The sequence below is a fragment of the Rattus norvegicus genome, chromosome 3, assembly GCF_021556685.1.
Source record: "Rattus norvegicus strain SHRSP/BbbUtx chromosome 3, alternate assembly SHRSP_T2T, whole genome shotgun sequence".
Taxonomy (NCBI): Eukaryota; Metazoa; Chordata; class Mammalia; order Rodentia; family Muridae; genus Rattus; species Rattus norvegicus.
The window spans coordinates 98290528-98312416 of record NC_141536.1 but is presented as its reverse complement, the minus strand read 5'-3'; the positions used below and the strand labels follow the sequence as shown (position 1 = coordinate 98312416).

General features: G+C 40.8%; 1 protein-coding gene and 1 pseudogene across 1 annotated transcript; both read left to right on the top strand.

The window, feature by feature from the left end:
• Positions 1–441: 441 nt before the first annotated feature.
• Or4f14d (olfactory receptor family 4 subfamily F member 14D) lies at positions 442–1380 on the top strand. The gene has a single exon (NM_001000580.1). It carries the CDS (start codon positions 442–444, stop codon positions 1378–1380), a length of 939 nt encoding a protein of 312 aa, NP_001000580.1.
• A 319-nt stretch (positions 1381–1699) lies between these two features.
• Positions 1700–20228, top strand: Brcc3-ps3 (BRCA1/BRCA2-containing complex, subunit 3, pseudogene 3; annotated as a pseudogene).
• The last annotated feature ends 1661 nt before the right edge of the window (positions 20229–21889 follow it).

Genomic DNA, 21889 nt, shown 5'->3' with positions numbered 1-21889 from the left:
ATTCCAAAGCTACATAATACCATATTTTGAAATTTTGTGAATGCCTTATACAATTCGTTCATAATGGAGGTTTACTTTATATGCATACCAACAACTTAAAGATCATTTTTTTATATCCACTCTGAGCTTTTGATAAAAAGTCTTTACCAGCTATAAAATACTTTTATTTTAAAGTTCGTTCCTCAATATTAAATGGTGTCCATTGAGCTTTTGATAAAACATCTTTAACAGCTATAAAATACTTTTAAAGTTCATTCCTCAATATTAAATGGTGTCCATTTTTCATATATTTGTCTTTAATTTGGTTTTAATGTTATATTATAAACAGACTTTTATAATTTGTCTTGATGTAACCTATTAATATAGGATATTAGTATATTCTATTAATATAATTTATATTTTTCTTGTTTTCTTCTTCAGGTAATAGTGGCATACATGCTAATGGGAGGAGCAAATCTCTCTGTGGTATCAGAGTTTGTATTTCTTGGACTCACCAACTCTTGGGACATCCAGCTTCTTCTCTTTATGTTCTCATCTATGTTTTATGTGGCCAGCATGATGGGAAACTCCCTCATTATTTTTACTGTGGCTTCAGACCCTCACTTACACTCTCCAATGTACTTTCTGCTGGCTAACCTCTCCTTCATTGACCTAGGTGTTTCTTCTGTTACTTCCCCCAAGATGATTTACGATCTGTTCAAAAAGCACAAAGTCATCTCCTTTAGAGGTTGTGTTGTCCAGATCTTTTCCATTCATGTCATTGGTGGTGTGGAGATGGTTTTACTTATAGCTATGGCCTTTGATAGATATGTAGCCATATGTAAACCTCTCCATTACCTGACCATTTTGAGCCCAAGAATGTGTCTCTTCTTTGTAGTGATTGCCTGGTTAGTTGGCCTTATACATTCTTTGGTTCAGTTGGCTTTTGTCATAAATTTACCTTTTTGTGGACCAAATGTGTTGGACAGCTTCTACTGTGATCTTCCCCGGTTCATCAAGCTTGCTTGCATAGACACTCACAAACTAGAATTCATGGTCACAGCCAACAGTGGGTTCATCTCTGTGGGCTCCTTCTTCATACTGATAATCTCATATATTTTCATCATCATCTCTGTACAAAAACACTCTTCAAGTGGTTTCTCTAAAGCCCTATCCACACTGTCAGCTCATGTCTTAGTAGTGGTCCTATTTTTTGGTCCTTTGATATTTGTTTATACATGGCCATCTCCCTCCATACACCTTGATAAATTTCTGGCCATATTTGACGCAGTTATCACTCCTTTTCTGAATCCTGTGATCTATACACTTAGGAATCAAGAAATGAGGATGGCAATGAAGAAAATATTCAAACAGCTACTGGGTTATAGAAAGATCTCTTAATTGCTTGCCTTGTGAATATAGAGTGCATTTTCACCAATCTCAGTGCAAAAACTGCCTTTCTACACTCTGTCTATATTTATATTATGTCTATGTTTATATTAATATTTGATCCATTTTCTTCATTTTAGTAGGGTGAGAAAACCTCTTCTGAAAATAGAAAATAAATTACAGGTATTTACAAAGTAAATATGATAATATTGAGCCTCAATTCCCAAGGAATATTTTTGATCTCAATATTTGGACACAAAGAAGCTGGAAGCCTACATTAAGACATTTAAAACAGAGAAAATAAGATTTAAAAAAATAACATGTAGGAATTATGGAAGTATGGAAGTACGGAAGTACTTACTGGGAATACTTGTTTATTTTTTAACATATATATAAACATTTATATGTTAAAAATATATAAAAATATATATAACATATTATATAATTTTTAAGAATTTCACACATGTATTGATCTTATCATTTCTTAATATTTCTCTTTCTACTTTCCAACAGGTTTCCCTCCTAACTTCAACTCTCTCTCTCTCTCTCTGTCTCTCTCTTTTTTTGATATTACTAAATGTTGTTAGTGCTGCCCATGTGTATGGATGTAGGGCTATTCACTATAGTATGAGAATTCATCCAGTGGGAACATTCTTTAGAAGGTAATTCTACTTTCCTAGGAGCTATCACTTGCCAATAGCTTCTCAATAAGGAACGAGGCATGAAAAGCATCCCTCCCATCTATTTATGCAGTTTGGTTGTCTAGTTCTTGTGTACAACATGTTCAAATAACTTCAGCTGGTTGGAATTCATGGTTGGACTTTTATAATATCAGAAGTCAGCATTCCATTGCACTCTTCCTTATTCCTCTGATTTATGTTCTTTCAGCCTATTTTTCCCCACAATCTTCTTTGAGCCTTGGCAGTGTTATGGATATTGATAATGATGGTCCATTTAGGGCTCATCTTTCAGTCTTTTATTCTGCCACTTTGACAAATGATGCACCTCAGAATTGACTTTGCCCATCGCAAAAAGAAGCTTCTCTGACTATGTCTATGGATATAAAAATAACTATTTAGCAGGAAATGTGAAAGCAGAAGCATGGAGTAAAGTAAAACAGCAAGCTCTACTATAGAACTCATGAGGTCCCCAGGCATAAGTTTCTGATGAGGATTATGCTATAATTCATGCATGTAAATTTTTTCAGTGGAACAGGCCTCAACTTCATCATAAATCCATTAGTTACTCATATAACAGTTGTGCCAACATGACCCGAGTGCCTGGAACATCATCATTACAATATTATTACAATATGCAAGCTTCAGCACTGGGTAAGACCACTGATATTTTTTTTAAATCTCCATGAGCCTACATAGCACCTTTTGACATTGTAAAATCTGGAAGCAGGAGGGTTTCTGCTTCAGTTCAGGATTGATTCTTCTATACTTAGCAGTCAAGTGATGGGATGTCTTCAACAATAGGCTTTTTCCATGTAGCTATGGAGTGCAACCAAAGGCAATGACAATAGCCTGTGTTGTTTTGGAATTCATTCTTTTTGATAGCTTTATTTGTTCTTATGGTCCTACCTGAATAATTGTGTATAGCAGAGTACTTTATATCTTCTTCCCAGATTTCAACCAGCTACTTGTACCATGTGAAAACTGTGGAAAGAAAGGGCAGCCATCTATATTTAAAAAGGCAAATACATATAAATGTAAAGCACAAGTAAGGTATAGAAGAGTACGTATCAAAAGATGCTTTTCATTATAGAAAGATAAGGGACATAGATTACAGGTTATGATAAAAACATATTCACCTTTATGATTCATGTTTTAATTTTAAAAGTGAGGGTAGATTCAAACACTCTGTGTAATTAGAAATTATTTTAAAAACCAACAATAATAGCCTAAGATTTTTGCTTCTATCAGGTGACTTCAAATATTTAGCTGCATTTGCTCATACTAAAATTAGGATATTAGCACTCATATTTAGGTACAGTTTTTGTCTTATCTAATATTAAACAGGTTATCACTACATAGACAAGGATCACCCACAGAATACAAGAAATGGGAGAGAAAATCTCAGGTGCAGAAGATACAACTAAAGAAATCAATTCGTTGGTCTATGTCAAAAAGGTTCCTTATCCAAACTTTCAAAAAAAAATCTATCCCTGCGGTCCAGACACTGCCTGGATCTGAAGGGACCCAGTCAACAGCTTCCTGCACCCAAATCCCGTGGGAGGGAGAGCTCAACCTTCAGAGGTGCAGACATGCCTGGGAAGCAAGAAGAGCCTATACTCTGCTCACATTTCTGACTCTAGAGGAAAAAACCTAACACCATCTTGGGCCCCTGTGCACAAGTGCCAGAGGAAAGGCAGAGCAGGCCCTCCTGATTGCTGCCCTCATGGAGAGCTCAAACTCAGCACCCCAGGAGCAACTTCAGGACCGGGACCAAAGGTAAGGTGAACTTTTCTGCTTCAAGTGACCTGCCTGGTGGACTCAGGACACAAAGAGGCAAAATCCCTTTGGGCCCAGACACTTCTGGTTTTTAGCTGAAGCTGAATCTTGCTGATCCCAGCCCACAGCTCCCTGTTCCTGAACCCCATGGGAGAGAAAGCTCACTGCCCATACAGGTGGGCACTCCTGATACTGCAGGGCTGGAGAGAAGGCCAATACTGCTCACCCTTGCCCATATCCCTGGCCCTAGAGGAAACTGTACAGGGCCTCTGGGAACAGGAAGATAGGGGCATTCAAGCAGCAGGGTCCAGCCTGTGGTCCAGATACCACCCAGATCTGAAGGGACCCAGTCAACAGCTCCCTGCACCCAAGTCCCGTGGGAGAGAGAGCTCAACCTTCAGAGGGACAGACATGCCTGGGAAGCCAGAAGAGAGTACATTCTGCCCACATTTCTGACTCTAGAGGAAAACACCTAACGCCATCTGGCATCCCTGTGCACAGGGGTGCAAGGAAAGGCAGGGCAGGCCCTCCTTGGTGCAGCCCTCATGGAGAGCTGAAACACAGAACACAGGAGCAATATCAGGCCTGGGACCAGAGGTAAGCTGAACTTTTCTGCTCCAAGCGACCTGCCTGGTGGACTCAGGACACACCCCCACAGGAAAAACTGAAGACCTGTAGACAGGAAAGACTACACTCCTGAAAGCAGAACACTCTGTTCCCAAAACTGGCTGAAAGAAAACAGGAAAATAGGTCTACAGCACTCCTGACACACAGGCCTATAGTATGGTATAGCCACTGTCAGATATAGCAGAACAAGGTAGCACCAAAGACAAAGTGACGGTGAGAGGCAAGCGAAAGAAACCAAGCACAGAAACCAAGTCTACCTGGCATCATCAGAGCCCAATTCTCCCACCAAAGCAAACACTGAATATCCAAAAAAACCAGAAAAGCATGATCTTGGTTTGAAATCACATTTGATCATGATGATAGAGGACTTCAAAAAGACATAAAGAACTCCCTTAGAGAAATGCAGGAAAACATAAATAAATAAGTAGAAGCCTATAGAGAGGAATCACAAAAATCCCTGAAAGAATTCCAGGAAAAAGGAAACAGCTAAAGGAATTACGGGAACCCAGAGGCCATATACAGTTTCCTCTTGGGCCAGGGATGTGGGCAGGGGTGGGCAGTGTTGGTGGTCTCTTCCGCTCTGCAGTCTCAGGAGTGCCCACCTGTCCAGGCGGTGAGGGCTCTCTCCCACGGGGTTTGGGAGCAGAGAGCTGCTGCTGGCAGGGATCCACGGGTTTGGGCTGAACCCCATTTTTAAATAGGGTTATTTGTCTCTGTGCAGTCTAACTTTTTGAGTTCTTTGTATATTTTGGATATAAGGCCTCTATCTGTTGTAGGATTGGTAAAGATCTTTTCCCAATCTGTTGGATGTCGTTTTGTTCTAACAACAGTGTCCTTTGTCTTAGAGAAGCTTTGCTGTTTTATCAGATCCCATTTGTCGATTCTTGATCTTAGAGTATAAGCCATTGGCGTTTTGTTCAGAAAATTTTCTCCATGCCCATGTGTTTGAGATTTTCCCCCACTTTTTCTTCTATTAATTTGAGTGTATCTGGTTTATGTGGAGGTCCTTGATCCACTTGTACTTAAGCTCTGTACAGGGTGATAAGAATGGATCGATTGCATTCCTCCACATGCTGATGTCCAGTGGAACCAGCACTATTTGCTGAAAATGCTATCTTTTTTCCATTGGATGATATTGGCTCCTTTGTCAAAAATCAAGTGACCATAGGTGTGCGGGTACATTTCGGGGTTTTCAGTTCTATTCCACTGGTCTATCTGTCTGTCTTTGTACCAATTCCATACAGTTTTTATCACTATTGCTCTGTAATACTGCTTGATTTCAGGGATAGTAATTCCCCCAGAGGTCCTTTTATTGTTGAGGATAGTTTTTGCAATCCTGGGTTTTTTGTTATTCTAGATGAATTTGCAAATTGTTCTGTTTAACCCTATGAAGAATTAGGTTGGAATTTTGATGGGGATTTCACTGAATCTGTAGATCACTGTTGTTAAAATGGCCATTTTTACTGTATTAATTTTGCAAACCCATGAGCATGGGAGATCTTTCCATCTTCTGAGATCTTCTTCGATTTCTTTCTTCAGAGGCTTGAAGTTCTTATCATCCAGATCTTTCACTTGCTCGTTAAAGTCACATCGAGGTATTTTATATTATTTGGGACTATTATGAAGGGTGTCCTTTCCCTAATTTCTTTCGCGGCTTGTTTCTCTTTTGTGTAAAGGAAGGTTACTGATTTATTTGATTTAATTTTATAACCAGCCACTTGCTGAAGTTGTTTATCAGGTTTAGTACTTATCTGGTGGAACTTTTGGGATTACTGAAGTATACAATCATATCGTCTGCAAATAGTGATATTTTGACTTCTTCCTTTCCAATCTGTATCCCTTTGATGTCCTTTTGTTGTCTGATTGCTCTGGCTAGAACTTCAAGAACTATATTGAATAAGTAGGGAGAGAGTGGGCAGCCTTGTCTAGTCCCTGAATTTCGTGAGATTGCTTCACGTTCCTCTCCATTTAGTTTAATATTAGTTACTGGTTTGCTGTATATGGCTTTTACTATGCTTAGGTATGGTCCTTAAATTCTTGTTCTTTCCAGGACTTTTATCATGAAGGGGTGTTGAATTTTGTCAAATGCTTTTATGAAAAAGCATCTTATGAAATGATCATGTGGTTTTGTTCTTTCAGTTTGTTTATATAATGGATCACGTTGATGGTTTTCCATATATTAAACCATCTCTGCATCCCTGGAATGAAGCCTACTTGATCATGGTAGATGATTGTTTTGATGTGCTCTTGAATTCGGTTTGCAAGAATTTTTTTTTTTATTAACTTGAGTATTTCTTATATACATTTCGAGTGTTATTCCCTTTCCCGGTTTCCGGGCAAACATCCCCCTCCCCCCTCCCCTTCCTTATGGGTGTTCCCCTCCCAACCCTCCCCCCATTGCCGCCCTCCCCCCATAGTCTAGTTCACTGGGGGTTCAGTCTTAGCAGGACCCAGGGCTTCCCCTTCCACTGGTGCTCTTACTAGGATATTCATTGCTACCTATGAGGTCAGAGTCCAGGGTCAGTCCAGGTACCAGTCTTTAGGTAGTGGCTTAGTCCCTGGAAGCTCTGGTTGCTTGGCATTGTTGTACATATGGGGTCTCGAGCCCCTTCAAGCTCTTCCAATTCTTTCTCTGATTCCTTCAACGGGGGTCCTATTCTCAGTTCAGTGGTGGTTTGCAAGAATTTTATTGAGTATTTTTGCCTCGATATTCAGAAGGGAAATTGGTCTGAAGTTCTTTTTCTTTGTTGGGTCTTTGTGTGGTTTAGGTATATGAGTAATTGTGGCTTCATAGAAGGAATTCGGTAGCGCTCCATTTGTTTCAATTTTGTGGAATAGTTTGGATAGTATTGGTATGAGGTCTTCTATGAAAGTCCGATAGAATTCTGCACTGAACCCATCTGGACCTGCGCTCTTTTTGGTTGGGACACTTTTAATGACTGCTTCCATTTCTTTAGGAGTTATGGGGTTGTTTAAATGGTTTATTTGTTCCTGATTTAACTGTGGTATCTGGTATCTGTCTAGGAAATTGTCCATTTCCTCCAGATTTTCAAGTTTTTTGAATGTATGCTTTTGTAGTAGGATCTGATGATTTTTTGAATTTCCTCTGGCTCTATTTTGTCTCCCTTTCCATTTCTGATTTTGTTAATTTGGACACACTCTCTGTGTCCTTTGGTTAGTCTGGTTTATCTATCTTGTTGATTTTATTAAACATCAGCTTTTGGTTCTGTTGATTCTTTTTATAGTCTTTTTTATTTCCACTTGGTTGATTTCAGCTCTGAGTTTGATGATTTCCTGCCTTCTAGTCCTCCTGGGTGTGTTTGCTTCTTTTTCTTCTAGAGCTTTTAGGTGTGCTGTCAATCTGCTTATATATGCTCTGTTCTGTTTCTTTCTGCAGGCACTCAGAGCTTTCTGAGTTTTCCTCTTAGCACAGCTTTCATTGTGTCCCATAAGTTTGGGTATGTTGTACCTTCATTTTCATTAAATTCTAAGAAGTCTTTAATTTATTTCTTCCTTCCTTCCTTCCTTCCTTTCTTTCTTTCTTTCTTTCTTTCTTTCTTTCTTTCTTTCTTTCTTTCTTTCTCTCTCTCTTTCTTTCTTTCTTGACCAGGTTATCATTGAGTAGAGCAGTGTTCAACTTCCATATATATGTTGATCTTCTTTCCTTATTGTTATTGAAGACCAGCTTTAACCCGTGGTGGTCTGATAGGACCCATGGGATTATTTCTATCTTTCTGTATCTGTTGAGGCCTGTTTTATGACCAATTATATGGTCAATTTTGGAGAAAGTACCATGAGGTGGTGAGAAGAAAGTTTATCCTTTTGTTTTAGGATAGGATGTTCTATAAATATCTGTTAAATCCATTTGGTTCATGACTTCTCTTAGTCTGTCTATGTCTCTGTTTAATTTCTGTTTACATGATCTCTCCATTGATGAGAGTTGGGTGTTGAAATCTCCTATTATTTTGTGAGGTGCAATGTGTGCTTTGAGCTTTAGTAAGGTTTCTTTTATGTATGTAGGTGCCCTTGTATTTGGAGTATAGATATTTAGGATTGAGAGTTCATCTTGGAGGATTTTTCCTTTGATGAATATGAGGCATCCTTCCTTATCTGTTTTGATGACTTTTAGTTGAAAATTGATTTTATTCGATATTAGAATGGCTAATCCAGCATTCTTCTTCAGACCATTTGCTTGGAAAGTTGTTTTCCAGCCTTTCACTCTGAGGTAGTGTCTGTCTTTGTCTCTGAGGTGTGTTTCCTGTAGGCAGCAAAGTGTAGGGTCCTCATTGCTCTTCCAGTTTGTTAATCTATGTTTTTTTATTGGGGTATTGAGTCCATTGTTGTTTAGAGATATTAAGGAATAGAGATTGTTGCTTCCTGTTTTATTTGTATTTCGATGTGAGATGATGTCTGTGCTTGTCTTCTCTTTGTTTTGTTGCAAAACGACTAGTTTCTTGCTTTTTCTAGTGTGTAGCTTGCATTCTTGTGTTTGGCTTTACATTTATTATTCTTTGTAGGGCTGGATTTGCTGAACGATATTGTCAAAATTTGGTTTTGTCATGGAATATCTTGGTTTCTCTACCTATGTTAATTGAAAGCTTTGCTGGATACAGTAAACTGGGCTGGCATTTGTGTTCTCTTAGGGTCTGTATGACATCTGTCCAGGATCTTTTGGCTTTCATAGTCTCTGGTGAGAAGTCTGGTGTAATTCTGATAGGTCTGCCTTTATATGTTACTTGACTTTTTCCCTTACGGCTTTTAATATTCTTTCTTTGTTTTGTGCATTTGGTGTTTTGACTATTATGTGATGGGAGGAGTTTCTTTTCTGGTCCAATCTATTTGGAGTTCTGTTTGTTCCTTGTATGTTTATGGGAATCTCTTTCTTTAGGTTAGGGAAGTTTTCTTCTATGATTTTGTTGAAGATATTACTGTTCCTTTGAGTTGGGAGTCTTCACTCTCGTCTATACCTATTTTCCTTAGGTTCAATCTTCTCATTGTGTCCTGGATTTCCTGTATGTTTTGGACCAGTATCTTTTTCCATTTTACATTATCTTTGACAATTGTTTCGATGATATCTATGGAATGTTCTGTTCCTGAGATTCTCTCTTCTATCTCTTGCATTCTTTTGGAGATGCTTTTATCTCTGGCTCTTTGTCTCTTCCTTTGTTTTTCTATATCTAGGGTTGTCTCCCTTTGTGCTTTCTTTATTGCTTCTATTTCCATTTTTAATTCCTTCACCTTTTTGATTGTGTTTTCCTGTAAGTCTTTCAGGGATTTTTGCATTTCCTCTTTATAGGCTTCTGCTTGTTAATTTGTGTTTTCCTGCAATTCTCTAATGGAGTTCTTTATGTCTTTTTGAAGTTCTCCATCATCATGGACAAATTTAATTTAATATCTAGATCTTGCTTTTTTTGGTGTCTTTGGATATTCAGTGTTTGCTTTGGTAGAAGAATTGGGCTCCGATGATACCATGTAGTCTTGGTTTCTGTTGCTTGGATTTCTGCGCTTGTCTCTTACCATCACGTTGTCTCTGGTGTTACCTTGTTCTTCTATTTCTGACAGTGCTTAGACCGTCCTATAGGCCTGTGTGTCAGGAGTGCTGTAGACCTGTTTTCCTGTTCTCTTTCAGCCAGTTATGGGAACAGAGTGTTCTGGTCCAGGCGTGTAGTCGTTCCTGTCTACTGATTTTCAGGTGTTCCTGTGGGCATGTGTGCTCAGTCCACCAGGCAGGTCACTTGGAACAGAAAGGTTGGTCTTACCTCTGGTCTTGGGCCTGAAGTAGCTTCTCAGAGTCTGGTTTCAGCTCTCTATGAGGCTAACAACCAGTAGGACCTGCCCCATCACTCAGAACACTGTTCCCCAGGTCCCAGATGGCACTAGGCGTTTTCCTCTTGAGTCAGTTGTGGGCAGAGAGTAGTCTTCTCTGGCTTCCCAGGCCTGTCTGTCCCTCTGAAGGTCTAGCTCTCCCTCCCATGGGATTTGGGTGCAGGAAGCTGTTTGACCAGGTCCCTTCAAATCCAGTTGGTGTCTGGCCCACAGAATTGTGTGCCCCTATGTTCCTGTTCACATAGGCCCTATACAGTTTCCTCTTGAGCCAGGGATATGGGCAGGCGTGAGCAGTACTTGCGGTCTCTCCTGCCCTGCAGTCACAGTAGTGCCCACCTGTCTGGGTGGTGAGATCTCTCCTCTCCCCTGGGGTTGGGGAGCAGGGAGTTGTGGGCTGAAATTAGCTAGGTTCAGTCCCCAGCTAGAAATCTCTTTTTTTTCAACCATTTTTTAAATTAGATTTTTTAAAATTTACATTTCATATGCTATCCTATTTCCAGGTTTCTAGTACACAACCCCCTATCCTATCTCCCCTCCCCTTCTTCCTTTGGGGTATTTCCCCATCTGTCCACCCACCCTTTCCTCCCTACCTCCCCTAACATTCCCCTAAGCAGGGGGTCAAGCCTTGGCACAACCAAGGGCTTCTCCTCCTATTGTCACCTGAGTTTTTTGATCTTAGCCCACCAAATTGATGTAAGGTGGAATTTCATTTTGATATGCATTTCCCTGGTGACTAAGGACTGTGAACTCAGCTTCTCAGCCATTTGAGATTCCTCTGTTTTGAACCCTCTGCTTAACTCTGTATCCTCGTTTAATTGGTTCATTTGTTGTTTTGGGAGTTACCTTCGTGGGTTCTTTATATGTTTTGGATATTAGCCCTCTATCAGATGTGGGGTTAGTGAAGTTTTTTTCCCCAATCTGTATGTTGCTGATTTGTCCTATTGACTGTGCCTTTTGTCTTATAGAATCTTTTCAGTTTCATGAGGCCCATTTATCAGTTCTTGGTTTTAGAGCCTGAGCCATTGGATTTCTATTTAGAAAATTTTTCTCTGTGCCAATGAGCTATCTTTCACTTTCTCTTCTATTCAACACTCCCTCATTGCTGGTGGGATTGCAAACTGGTACAACCACTCTGGAAATTAACCTGGCAGTTCCACAGAAAATTGGAATTAGATCCACCCGAAGACCCAGATATACCATTCTTGGGCATATACCCAAAAGATGCCCCATCATAACATAGGGACTCCACTGTGTTCATAGAGGCCTTGTTTGTAATAGCCAAAATGTTGAACCAGCCTAGATGTCCCTCAAACGAAGAATGGATACAGAAAATGTGGTTCATTTACATAATAGAATACTAATTAGTTATTAATAAAGAAAGCATCATGTGTTTTGCAGGCAAATGAATGGAACTACAAAATATCATCCTGAGTGAGGTAACTTAGATCCCAAAGAGCATAAATGGCAGGAGTCTAGCATGGTTGCTATCTGAGAGGCCCAACCAGTAGCTAACTGAGCCAGACACAGATACTTACACCCAACCATTGGACTGAAGTTGGGGACCTTGTGTTTAAATTAGGGGAAGGATGGAGGAAGATGAAGAGTAGGACAACCCCATAGAAAGACCAGCAGCCTCAACTAACCTGAACCCCTGGGAGCTCCCAGACACTAAGCCACCAACCAGTTAGCATACATGAACTGGTCACAGGCCCTGACACATATATGGCAGAAAACTACCTGGTCCGGCCTCAGTGGGAGAGGTGGGAGGCCCCAAAGAGGAGGGAATGCTGGTGGGGGAGAAGCAATGGGATGAGGAACTCTGGGAGTGAGAACCAGAAGGGAGGGTAACAGCTGGATTGTAATCAATCAATCAAATAAATAAATAAATAAATAAATAAATAAATAAATAAATGAAAAAACATTTCTTAGCTTCATGTGGAAAAATAAAAAAACTTAGGATATTGACAACAATCCTGTATAATAAAAGAACTTCTGGTGGTATCACTATTCCTGATCTCAAGCTGTACTCATAACAATAGTAATAAGAGCCACATGGTATTTTTATGAAAATAGACAGGTTGAGCAATGGACTTGAAGTAAAGACCCAGAAAGAAATTCACATACCTAAGGACACTTGATTTTGACAAAGAAGCCAAAACCATGTAAGGGAAAATGAAAGCATCTTCACCAAATGTTGCTGGCATAACTTGGTATCTGTATGCAGAAGAATACAAACAGATCCATATCTATCACCCCAAACAAAACTAAAGTCCCAGAGGATCAACAATCTCAACATAAATCTGGATATATTAAATCTGATAGGAAGGAAAGTGGGGAATAGCCTTGAATGCATTTGTACAAGAGATAACTTTCTAAACAGAACACCAACAGCTGAGGTATTAACACCAACAGTTCATGAATATAACTTCATGAAACTGAAAAGCTTCTGTTAGGCAAAGGACACTGTCAGTAGGACAAAATGGCAGCCTACAGAATGGGCAAAAGATCTTCCCTAACCCTACATATGACAAAGGGCTAATATCCAATATATATAAAAAATTGGACAGCAACAAACCAAATAACCCAGCTAAAAATGGGAACAGAGCTAAACAGAGTTCTCAACAGAAGAAACTCTTTTTTTTTTTTATTAACTTGAGTATTTCTTATATACATTTCAAGTGTTATTCCCTTTCCCAGTTTCCGGGCAAACATCCCCCTCCCCCCTCCCCTTCCTTATGGGTGTTCCCCTCCCAACCCTCCCCCCATTGCCGCCCTCCCCCCATAGTCTAGATCACTGGGGGTTCAGTCTTAGCAGGACCCAGGGCTTCCCCTTCCACTGGTGCTCTTACTAGGATATTCATTGCTACCTATGGGGTCAGAGTCCGGGTCAGTCCATGTATAGTCTTTAGGCAGTGGCTTAGTCCCTGGAAGCTCTGGTTGCTTGACATTGTTGTACTTTTGGGGTCTCGAGCCCCTTCAAGCTCTTCCAGTTCTTTCTCTGATTCCTTCAACGGGGGACCTATTCTCAGTTCAGTGGTTTGCTGCTGGCATTCGCCTCTGTATTTGCTGTATTCTGGCTGTGTCACTCAGGAGCGATCTACATCCGGCTCCTGTCGGTCTGCACTTCTTTGATTCATCCATCTTGTCTAATTGGGTGGCTGTATATGTATGGGCCACATGTGGGGCAGGCTCTGAATGGGTGTTCCTTCAGTCTCTGTTTTAATCTTTGCCTCTCCCTTCCCTGCCAAGGGTATTCTTTTTCCTCATTTAAAGAAGGAGTGAAGCATTCACATTTTGATCATCCGTCTTGAGTTTCGTTTGTTCTAGGGATCTAGGGTAATTCAAGCATTTGGGCTAATAGCCCCTTATCAATGAGTGCATACCAGGTATGTCTTTCTGTGATTGGGTTAGCTCACTCAGGATGATATTTTCCAGTTCCAACCATTTGCCTACGAATTTCTTAAACTCGTTGTTTTTGATAGCTGAGTAATATTCCATTGTGTAGATGTACCACATTTTCTGTATCCATTCCTCTGTTGAAGGGCATCTGGGTTCTTTCCAGTTTCTGGCTATTATAAATAAGGCTGCGATGAACATAGTGGAGCACGTGTCTCTTTTATATGTTGAGGAATCTTTTGGGTATATGCCCAAGAGAGGTATAGCTGGATCCTTAGGCAGTTCAATGTCCAATTTTATGAGGAACCTCCAGACTGATTTCCAGAATGGTTTTACCAGTCTGCAATCCCACCAACAATGGAGGAGTGTTCCTCTTTCTCCACATCCTCGCCAGCATCTGCTGTCACCTGAGTTTTTGATCTTAGCCATTCTCACTGGTGTGAGGTGAAATCTCAGGGTTGTTTTGATTTGCATTTCCCTTATGACTAAAGATGTTGAACATTTCTTTAGGTGTTTCTCAGCCATTCGGCATTCCTCAGCTGTGAATTCTTTGTTTAGCTCTGAACCCCATTTTTAATAGCGTTATTTGTTTCCCTGCGATCTAACTTCTTGAGTTCTTTGTATATTTTGGATATAAGGCCTCTATCTGTTGTAGGATTGGTAAAGATCTTTTCCCAATCTGTTGGTTGCCGTTTTGTCCTAACCACAGTGTCCTTTGCCTTACAGAAGCTTTGCAGTTTTATGAGATCCCATTTGTCGATTCTTGATCTTACAGCGTAAGCCATTGGTGTTTTGTTCAGGAAATTTTTTCCAGTGCCCATGTGTTCCAGATGCTTCCCTAGTTTTTCTTCTATTAGTTTGAGTGTGTCTGGTTTGATGTGGAGGTCCTTGATCCACTTGGACTTAAGCTTTGTACAGGGTGATAAGCATGGATCGATCTGCATTCTTCGACATGTTGCCCTCCAGTTGAACCAGCACCATTTGCTGAAAATGCTATCTTTTTTCCATTGGATGGTTTTGGCTCCTTTGTCAAAAATCAGGTGACCATAGGTGTGTGGGTTCATTTCTGGGTCTTCAATTCTATTCCATTGGTCTATCTGTCTGTCTCTGTACCAATACCATGCAGTTTTTATCACTATTGCTCTGTAATACTGCTTGAGTTCAGGGATAGTGATTCCCCCTGAAGTCCTTTTATTGTTGAGGATAGCTTTAGCTATCCTGGGTTTTTTGTTATTCCAGATGAATTTGCAAATTGTTCTGTCTACCTCTTTGAAGAATTGGATTGGTATTTTGATGGGGATTGCATTGAATCTGTAGATTGCTTTTGGTAAAATGGCCATTTTTACTATATTAATCCTGCCAATCCATGAGCATGGGAGATCTTTCCATCTTCTGAGGTCTTCTTCAATTTCTTTCCTCAGTGTCTTGAAGTTCTTATTGTACAGATCTTTTACTTGCTTGGTTAAAGTCACACCGAGGTACTTTATATTATTTGGGTCTATTATGAAGGGTGTCATTTCCCTAATTTCTTTCTCGGCTTGTTTCTCTTTTGTATAGAGGAAGGCAACTGATTTATTTGAGTTAATTTTATACCCAGCCACTTTGCTGAAGTTGTTTATCAGCTTTAGCAATTCTCTGGTGGAACTTTTGAGATCACTTAAATATACTATCATGTCATCTGCAAATAGTGATATTTTGACCTCTTCTTTTCTGATCTGTATCCCCTTGATCTCCTTTTGTTGTCTGATTGCTCTGGCTAGAACTTCAAGAACTATATTGAATAAGTCGGGAGAGGGTGGGCAGCCTTGTCTAGTCCCTGATTTTAGTGGGATTGCTTCAAGTTTCTCTCCATTTAGTTTAATGTTAGCAACTGGTTTGCTCTATATGGCTTTTACTATGTTTAGGTATGGGCCTTGAATTCCTATTCTTTCCAGGACTTTTATCATGAAGCGGTGTTGAATTTTGTCAAATGCTTTCTCAGCATCTAATGAAATGATCATGTGGTTCTGTTCATTCAGTTTGTTTATATAATGGATCACGTTGATGGTTTTCCGTATATTAAACCATCCCCGCATGCCTGGGATGAAGCCTACTTGATCATGGTGGATGATTGTTTTGATGTGCTCTTGAATTCGGTTTGCCAGAATTTTATTGAGTATTTTTGTGTTGATATTCATAAGGGAAATTGGTCTGAAATTCTCTTTCTTTGTTGTGTCTTTGTGTGGTTTAGGTATAAGAGTAATTGTGGCTTCGTAGAAGGAATTCGGTAGGGCTCCATCTATTTCAATTTTGTGGAATAGTTTGGATAATATTGGTATGAGGTCTTCTATGAAGGTTTGAAAGAATTCTGCACTAAACCTGTCTGGACCTGGGCTCTTTTTGGTTGGGAGACCTTTAATGACTGCTTCTATTTCCTTAGGAGTTATGGGGTTGTTTAACTGGTTTATCTGTTCCTGATTTGACTTCGATACCTGGTATCTGTCTAGGAAATTGTCCATTTCCTGAAGATTTTCAAGTTTTGTTGAATATAGGTTTTTATAGTAAGATCTGATGATTTTTTTGAATTTCCTCTGAATCTGTAGTTATGTCTCCCTTTTCATTTCTGATTTTGTTAATTTGGATGCACTCTCTGTGTCCTCTCTTTAGTCTGGCTAAGGGTTTATCTATCTTGTTGATTTTCTCAAAGAACCAACTTTTGGTTCTGTTGATTCTTTCTATGGTCCTTTTTGTTTCTACTTGGTTGATTTCAGCTCTGCGTTTGATTATTTCCTGCCTTCTACTCCTCCTGGGTGTATTTGCTTCTTTTTGTTCTAGAGCTTTTAGGTGTGCTGTCAAGCTGCTGACATATGCTCTTTCCTGTTTCTTTCTGCAGGCACTCAGCGCTATGAGTTTTCCTCTTAGCACAGCTTTCATTGTGTCCCATAAGTTTGGGTATGTTGTACCTTCATTTTCATTAAATTCTAAAAAGTTTTTAATTTCTTTCTTTATTTCTTCCTTGACCAGGTTATCATTGAGTAGAGCATTGTTCAATTTTCACGTATATGTGGGCATTCTTCCCTTATTGTTATTGAAGACCAGTTTTAGGCTGTGGTGGTCCGATAGCATGCATGGGATTATTTCTATCTTTCTGTACCTGTTGAGGCCCGTTTTTTTGACCAATTATATGGTCAGTTTTGGAGAAAGTACCATGAGGAGCTGAGAAGAAGGTATATCCTTTTGCTTTAGGATAGAATGTTCTATAAATATCCGTTAAGTCCATTTGGCTCATGACTTCTCTTAGTCTGTCGACATCACTGTTTAATTTCTGTTTCCATGATCTGTCCATTGATGAGAGTGGGGTGTTGAAATCTCCCACTCTTATTGTGTGAGGTGCAATGTGTGTTTTGAGCTTTAGTAAGGTTTCTTTTACGTATGTAGGTGCCCTTGTATTTGGGGCATAGATATTTAGGATTGAGAGTTCATCTTGGTGGATTTTTCCTTTGATGAATATAAAGTGTCCTTCCTTATCTTTTTTGATGACTTTTAGTTGGAAATTGATTTTATTTGATATTAGAATGGCTACTCCAGCTTGCTTCTTCTGACCATTTGCTTGGAAAGTTGTTTTCCAGCCTTTCCCTCTGAGGTAGTGTCTGTTTTTGTCTCTGAGGTGTGTTTCCTGTAGGCAGCAGAATGCAGGGTCCTCGTTGCGTATCAAGTTTGTTAATCTATGTCTTTTTATTGGGGAGTTGAGGCCATTGATATTGAGAGATATTAAGGAATAGTGATTATTGCTTCCGGTTATATTCATATTTAGATGTGAGGTCATGTTTGTGTGCTTTCATTCTCTTTGTTTTGTTGCCAAGACGATTAGTTTCTTGCTTCTTCTAGGGTATAGCTTGCCTCCTTATGTTGGGCTTTACCATTTATTATCCTTTGTAGTGCTGGATTTGTAGAAAGATATTGTGTAAATTTGGTTTTGTCATGAAATATCTTGGTTCCTCCATCAATGTTAATTGAGAGTTTTGCTGGATACAGTAACCTGGGCTGGCATTTGTGTTCTGTTAGGGTCTGTATGACATCTGTCCAGGATCTTCTGGCCTTCATAGTTTCTGGCGAGAAGTCTGGTGTCATTCTGATAGGTCTGCCTTTATATGTTACTTGACCTTTTTCCCTTACTGCTTTTAATATTCTTTCTTTATTTTGTGCGTTTGGTGTTTTGACAATTATGTGACGGGAGGTGTTTCTTTTCTGGTCCAATCTATTTGGAGTTCTGTAGGCTTCTTGTATGTCTATGGGTATCTCTTTTTTTAGGTTAGGGGAGTTTTCTTCTATGATTTTGTTGAAGATATTTACTGGTCCTTTGAGCTGGGAGTCTTCACTCTCTTCTATACCTATTATCCTTAGGTTTGATCTTCTCATTGAGTCCTGGATTTCCTGTATGTTTTGGACCAGTATCTTTTTCCATTTTACATTATCTTTGACAGTTGAGTCAATGATTTCTATGGAATCATATTCTCCTGAGATTCTCTCTTCCATCTCTTGTATTCTGTTGGTGAAGCTTGTATCTACAGCTCCTTGTCTCTTCTTTTGGTTTTCTATATCCAGGGTTGTTTCCATGTGTTCTCTCTTGATTGCTTCTATTTCCATTTTTAATTCCTTCAACTGTTTGATTGTGTTTTCCTGGAATTCTTTCAGGGATTTTTGTGTCTCCTCTCTATGGGCTTCTACTTGTTTATTTATGTTTTCCTGGAATTCTTTCAGGGATTTTTGTGTCTCCTCTCTATGGGCTTCTACTTGTTTATTTATGTTTTCCTGGAATTCTTTCAAGCATTTTTGCGATTCCTCTCTGTAGGCTTCTACTTGTTCTCTAAGGGAGTTCTTCACATCTTTCTTGAAGTCCTCCAGCATCATGTTCAAAAATGATTTTGAAACTAGATCTTGCTTTTCTGGTGTGTTTGGATATTCCATGTTTGTTTTGATGGGAGAATTGGGCTCCGATGGTGCCATGTAGTCTTGGTTTCTTTTGCTTGGGTTCCTGCGCTTGCCTCTCGCCATCAGATTATCTCTAGTGTTACTTTGTTCTGCTATTTCTGACAGTGGCTAGACTGTCCTATAAGCCTGTGTGTCAGGAGTGCTGTAGACCTGTTTTCCTCTCTTTCAGTCAGTTATGGGGACAGAGTGTTCTGCTTTCAGGCGTGTAGTTTTTCCTCTCTACAGGTCTTCAGCTGTTCCTGTGGGCCTGTGTCTTGAGTTCACCAGGCAGCTTTCTTGCAGCAGAAAAGTTGGTCTTACCTGTGGTCCCGAGGCTCAAGTTTGCTCGTGGGGTGCTGCCCACGGCCTCTCTGTAGCGGCAGCAACCAGGAAGACCTGTGCCGCCCCTTCCGGGAGCTTCAGTGCACCAGGGTTCCAGATGGTCTTTGGCTTTTTCCTCTGGCGTCTCAGATGTGTGTGCAGAGGGCAGTCTCTTCTGGTTTCCCAGGCTTGTCTGCCTCTCTGAAGGTTTAGCTCTCCCTCCCACGGGATTTGGGTGCAGAGAACTGTTTATCCGGTCTGTTTCCTTCAGGTTCTGGCGGTGTTTCAGGCAGGGGTCCTGCCGCTCCTGGGCCCTCCCCCACGGGAGCCCAGAGGCCTTATACAGTTTCCTCTTGGGCCAGGGATGTGGGCAGGGGTGAGCAGTGTTGGTGGTCTCTTCCGCTCTGCAGCCTCAGGAGTGCCCACCTGACCTGGCGGTTGGGTCTCTCTCTCACGGGGTCTCAACAGAAGAAATTCTAATGGCTGTGAATCACTTAAAAATACTCAGGTCCTTAGTCTTCAGCAGAATGTAAATCCAAATGATTCTGAGATTCCATCTTATACCAATCAGAATGGCTAAAATAAAAAATTTCAAGTGTCATATCATGCTGTTGAGGATGTGGAGGTAAGCAAAATTGTAGAACCACTTTGGAAATCAGTTTGTTAGCTTCTAAGAAAATTGGGAGTAGAGAGCAGCTGTCTGCAGCCTGGACTGAGGCGGAAAGGTTGGTGGAACTCACTGGCCATCCCATGAGAGTCGTCGGCTGGTACCATTCGCACCCTCACATAACGGTGTGGCCTTCACACGTGGATGTTCGCACGCAAGCCATGTACCAAATGATGGACCAAGGCTTCGTGGGACTTATTTTCTCCTGTTTCATAGAAGACAAGAACACAAAGACCGGACGTGTCCTCTACACTTGCTTCCAATCCGTACAAGCCCAGAAAAGCTCAGACTATGAGAGAATCGAAATCCCCGTCCACGTCGTTCCTCACGTCACCATCGGGAAAGTTTGCCTGGAGTCCGCGGTGGAGCTGCCGAAGATCCTGTGTCAGGAGGAGCAGGAAGCGTACAGGCGGATCCATAGCCTCACACATCTGGACTCGGTGACCAAGATCCACAATGGCTCGGTCTTCACCAAGAATTTGTGCAGTCAGATGTAGGCGGTGATTGGGCCTCTGCTGCAGTGGTTAGAGGACAGATTGGAGCAAAACCAGCAGCATCTGCGGGAGCTGCAGCGGGAGAAGGAGGAGCTCATGGCGGAGCTGCGTTCGCTCGAATAAAGGGAGGGAGCAGCAAAAAAAAAAAAAAATCCGGGGGGGTGGGATGGAGTGAACGGAAATACCTCGCGTACAATTTATTAAACAAAAATCAGTTTTGAAAAAGATAGAGTCGGAGGGCCTACATTAACATAACTTCAAGATTTATTATTGTAAAGCTACAGTGATCAAGATACGATGATATTTACAGAAGAATCAATGCAACAGGGAAGAAAATCCAGAAATAAACCCAACAATAATGTGCTTAACTATGTTTGAAAAAGTACAAATGTGATTCAAAGAGGAAAAGACAGTCATTTATTTCAACAAATCAAACCTTCTCAAGCTAACAAAATATATACAATAAATAAATAAATAAATATGTAAAAGAATCTCTGAATGTATCACGGATTTAAATCCAATATGGAAGACTTAGGGAAAAAAGTTATTCCAGAAAAATTTTCAGAACTTAAGGACCTAACATTTTCAACTCCAAAGCACAATATCACAAGAAAACAAAGTAGAGAGATTGGACTTTGTTAAAATTAAAGCTGTTTATTCTGCAAAAAGATGAAGATGAAACTGTCGGTGAAAAAGATGTGTCTGAAACTCGAAAGTAAATAGCACCAGTAGAAATGAAAAGAGATGTAAACATTGCCACTAAAAATGGTGAAAATAGCTGCTCCCAAACCCCGTGGGAGAGAGACCTCACCGCCTGATCAGGTGGGCACTCCTGAGGCTGCAGAGCGGAGGAGACCAACAACACTGCCAACCCCTGCCCACATCCCTGGCCCAAGAGGCAACTGTATAAGGCCTCTGGGTTCCTGTAGGGGAGGGCCCAGGAGCGGCAGGATCCCTGCGCCTGAGACACCGCCGGAACCTGAAGGAAACAGACCGGATAAACAGTTCTCTGCACCCAAATCCCGTGGGAGGGAGAGCTAAACCTTCAGAGAGGCAGACAAGCCTGGGAAACCAGAAGAGACTGCACTCTGTGCACATCCAGACGCCAGAGGAAAACACCAAACGTCATCTGGAACCCTGGTGCACGGAGGCTCCCGGAAAGAGCGGCGCAGATCTTCCCGGTTGCTGCCGCCGCGGAGAGGACTTAGGCAGTACCCCATGAGCAAACTTGAGCCTTGGAACCACAGGTAGGACCAACTTTTCCCCTGCAAGAAACCTGCCTGGTGAACTCAAGACACAGGCCCACAGGAACAGCTGAAGACCTGTAGAGAGGAAAAACTACACGCCCGAAAGCAGAACACTCTGTCCCCATAACTGGCTGAAAGAAAACAGGAAAACAGGTCTACAGCACTCCTGACACACAGGCTTATAGGACAGTCTAGCCATGGTCAGAAATAGCAGAACAAAGTAACACTAGAGATAATCTGATGGCGAGAGGCAAGCGCAGGAACCCAAGCAACAGAAACCAAGACTACATGCCATCATCGGAGCCCAATTCTCCCACCAAAGCAAACACGGAATATCCAAACACACCAGAAAAGCAAGATCTAGTTTCAAAATCATATTTGATCATGATGCTGGAGGACTTCAAGAAAGACATAAAGAACTCCCTTAGAGAACAAGTAGAAGCCTACAGAGAGGAATCGCAAAAATCCCTGAAAGAATTCCAGGAAAACACAATCAAACAGTTGAAGGAATTAAAAATGGAAATAGAAGCAATCAAG

Coding starts and splice junctions, on each gene's coding strand:
- Or4f14d (NM_001000580.1), top strand. CDS start 442: ATGGGAGGAGCAAATCTCTCTGTGGTATCAGAGTTTGTATTTCTTGGA.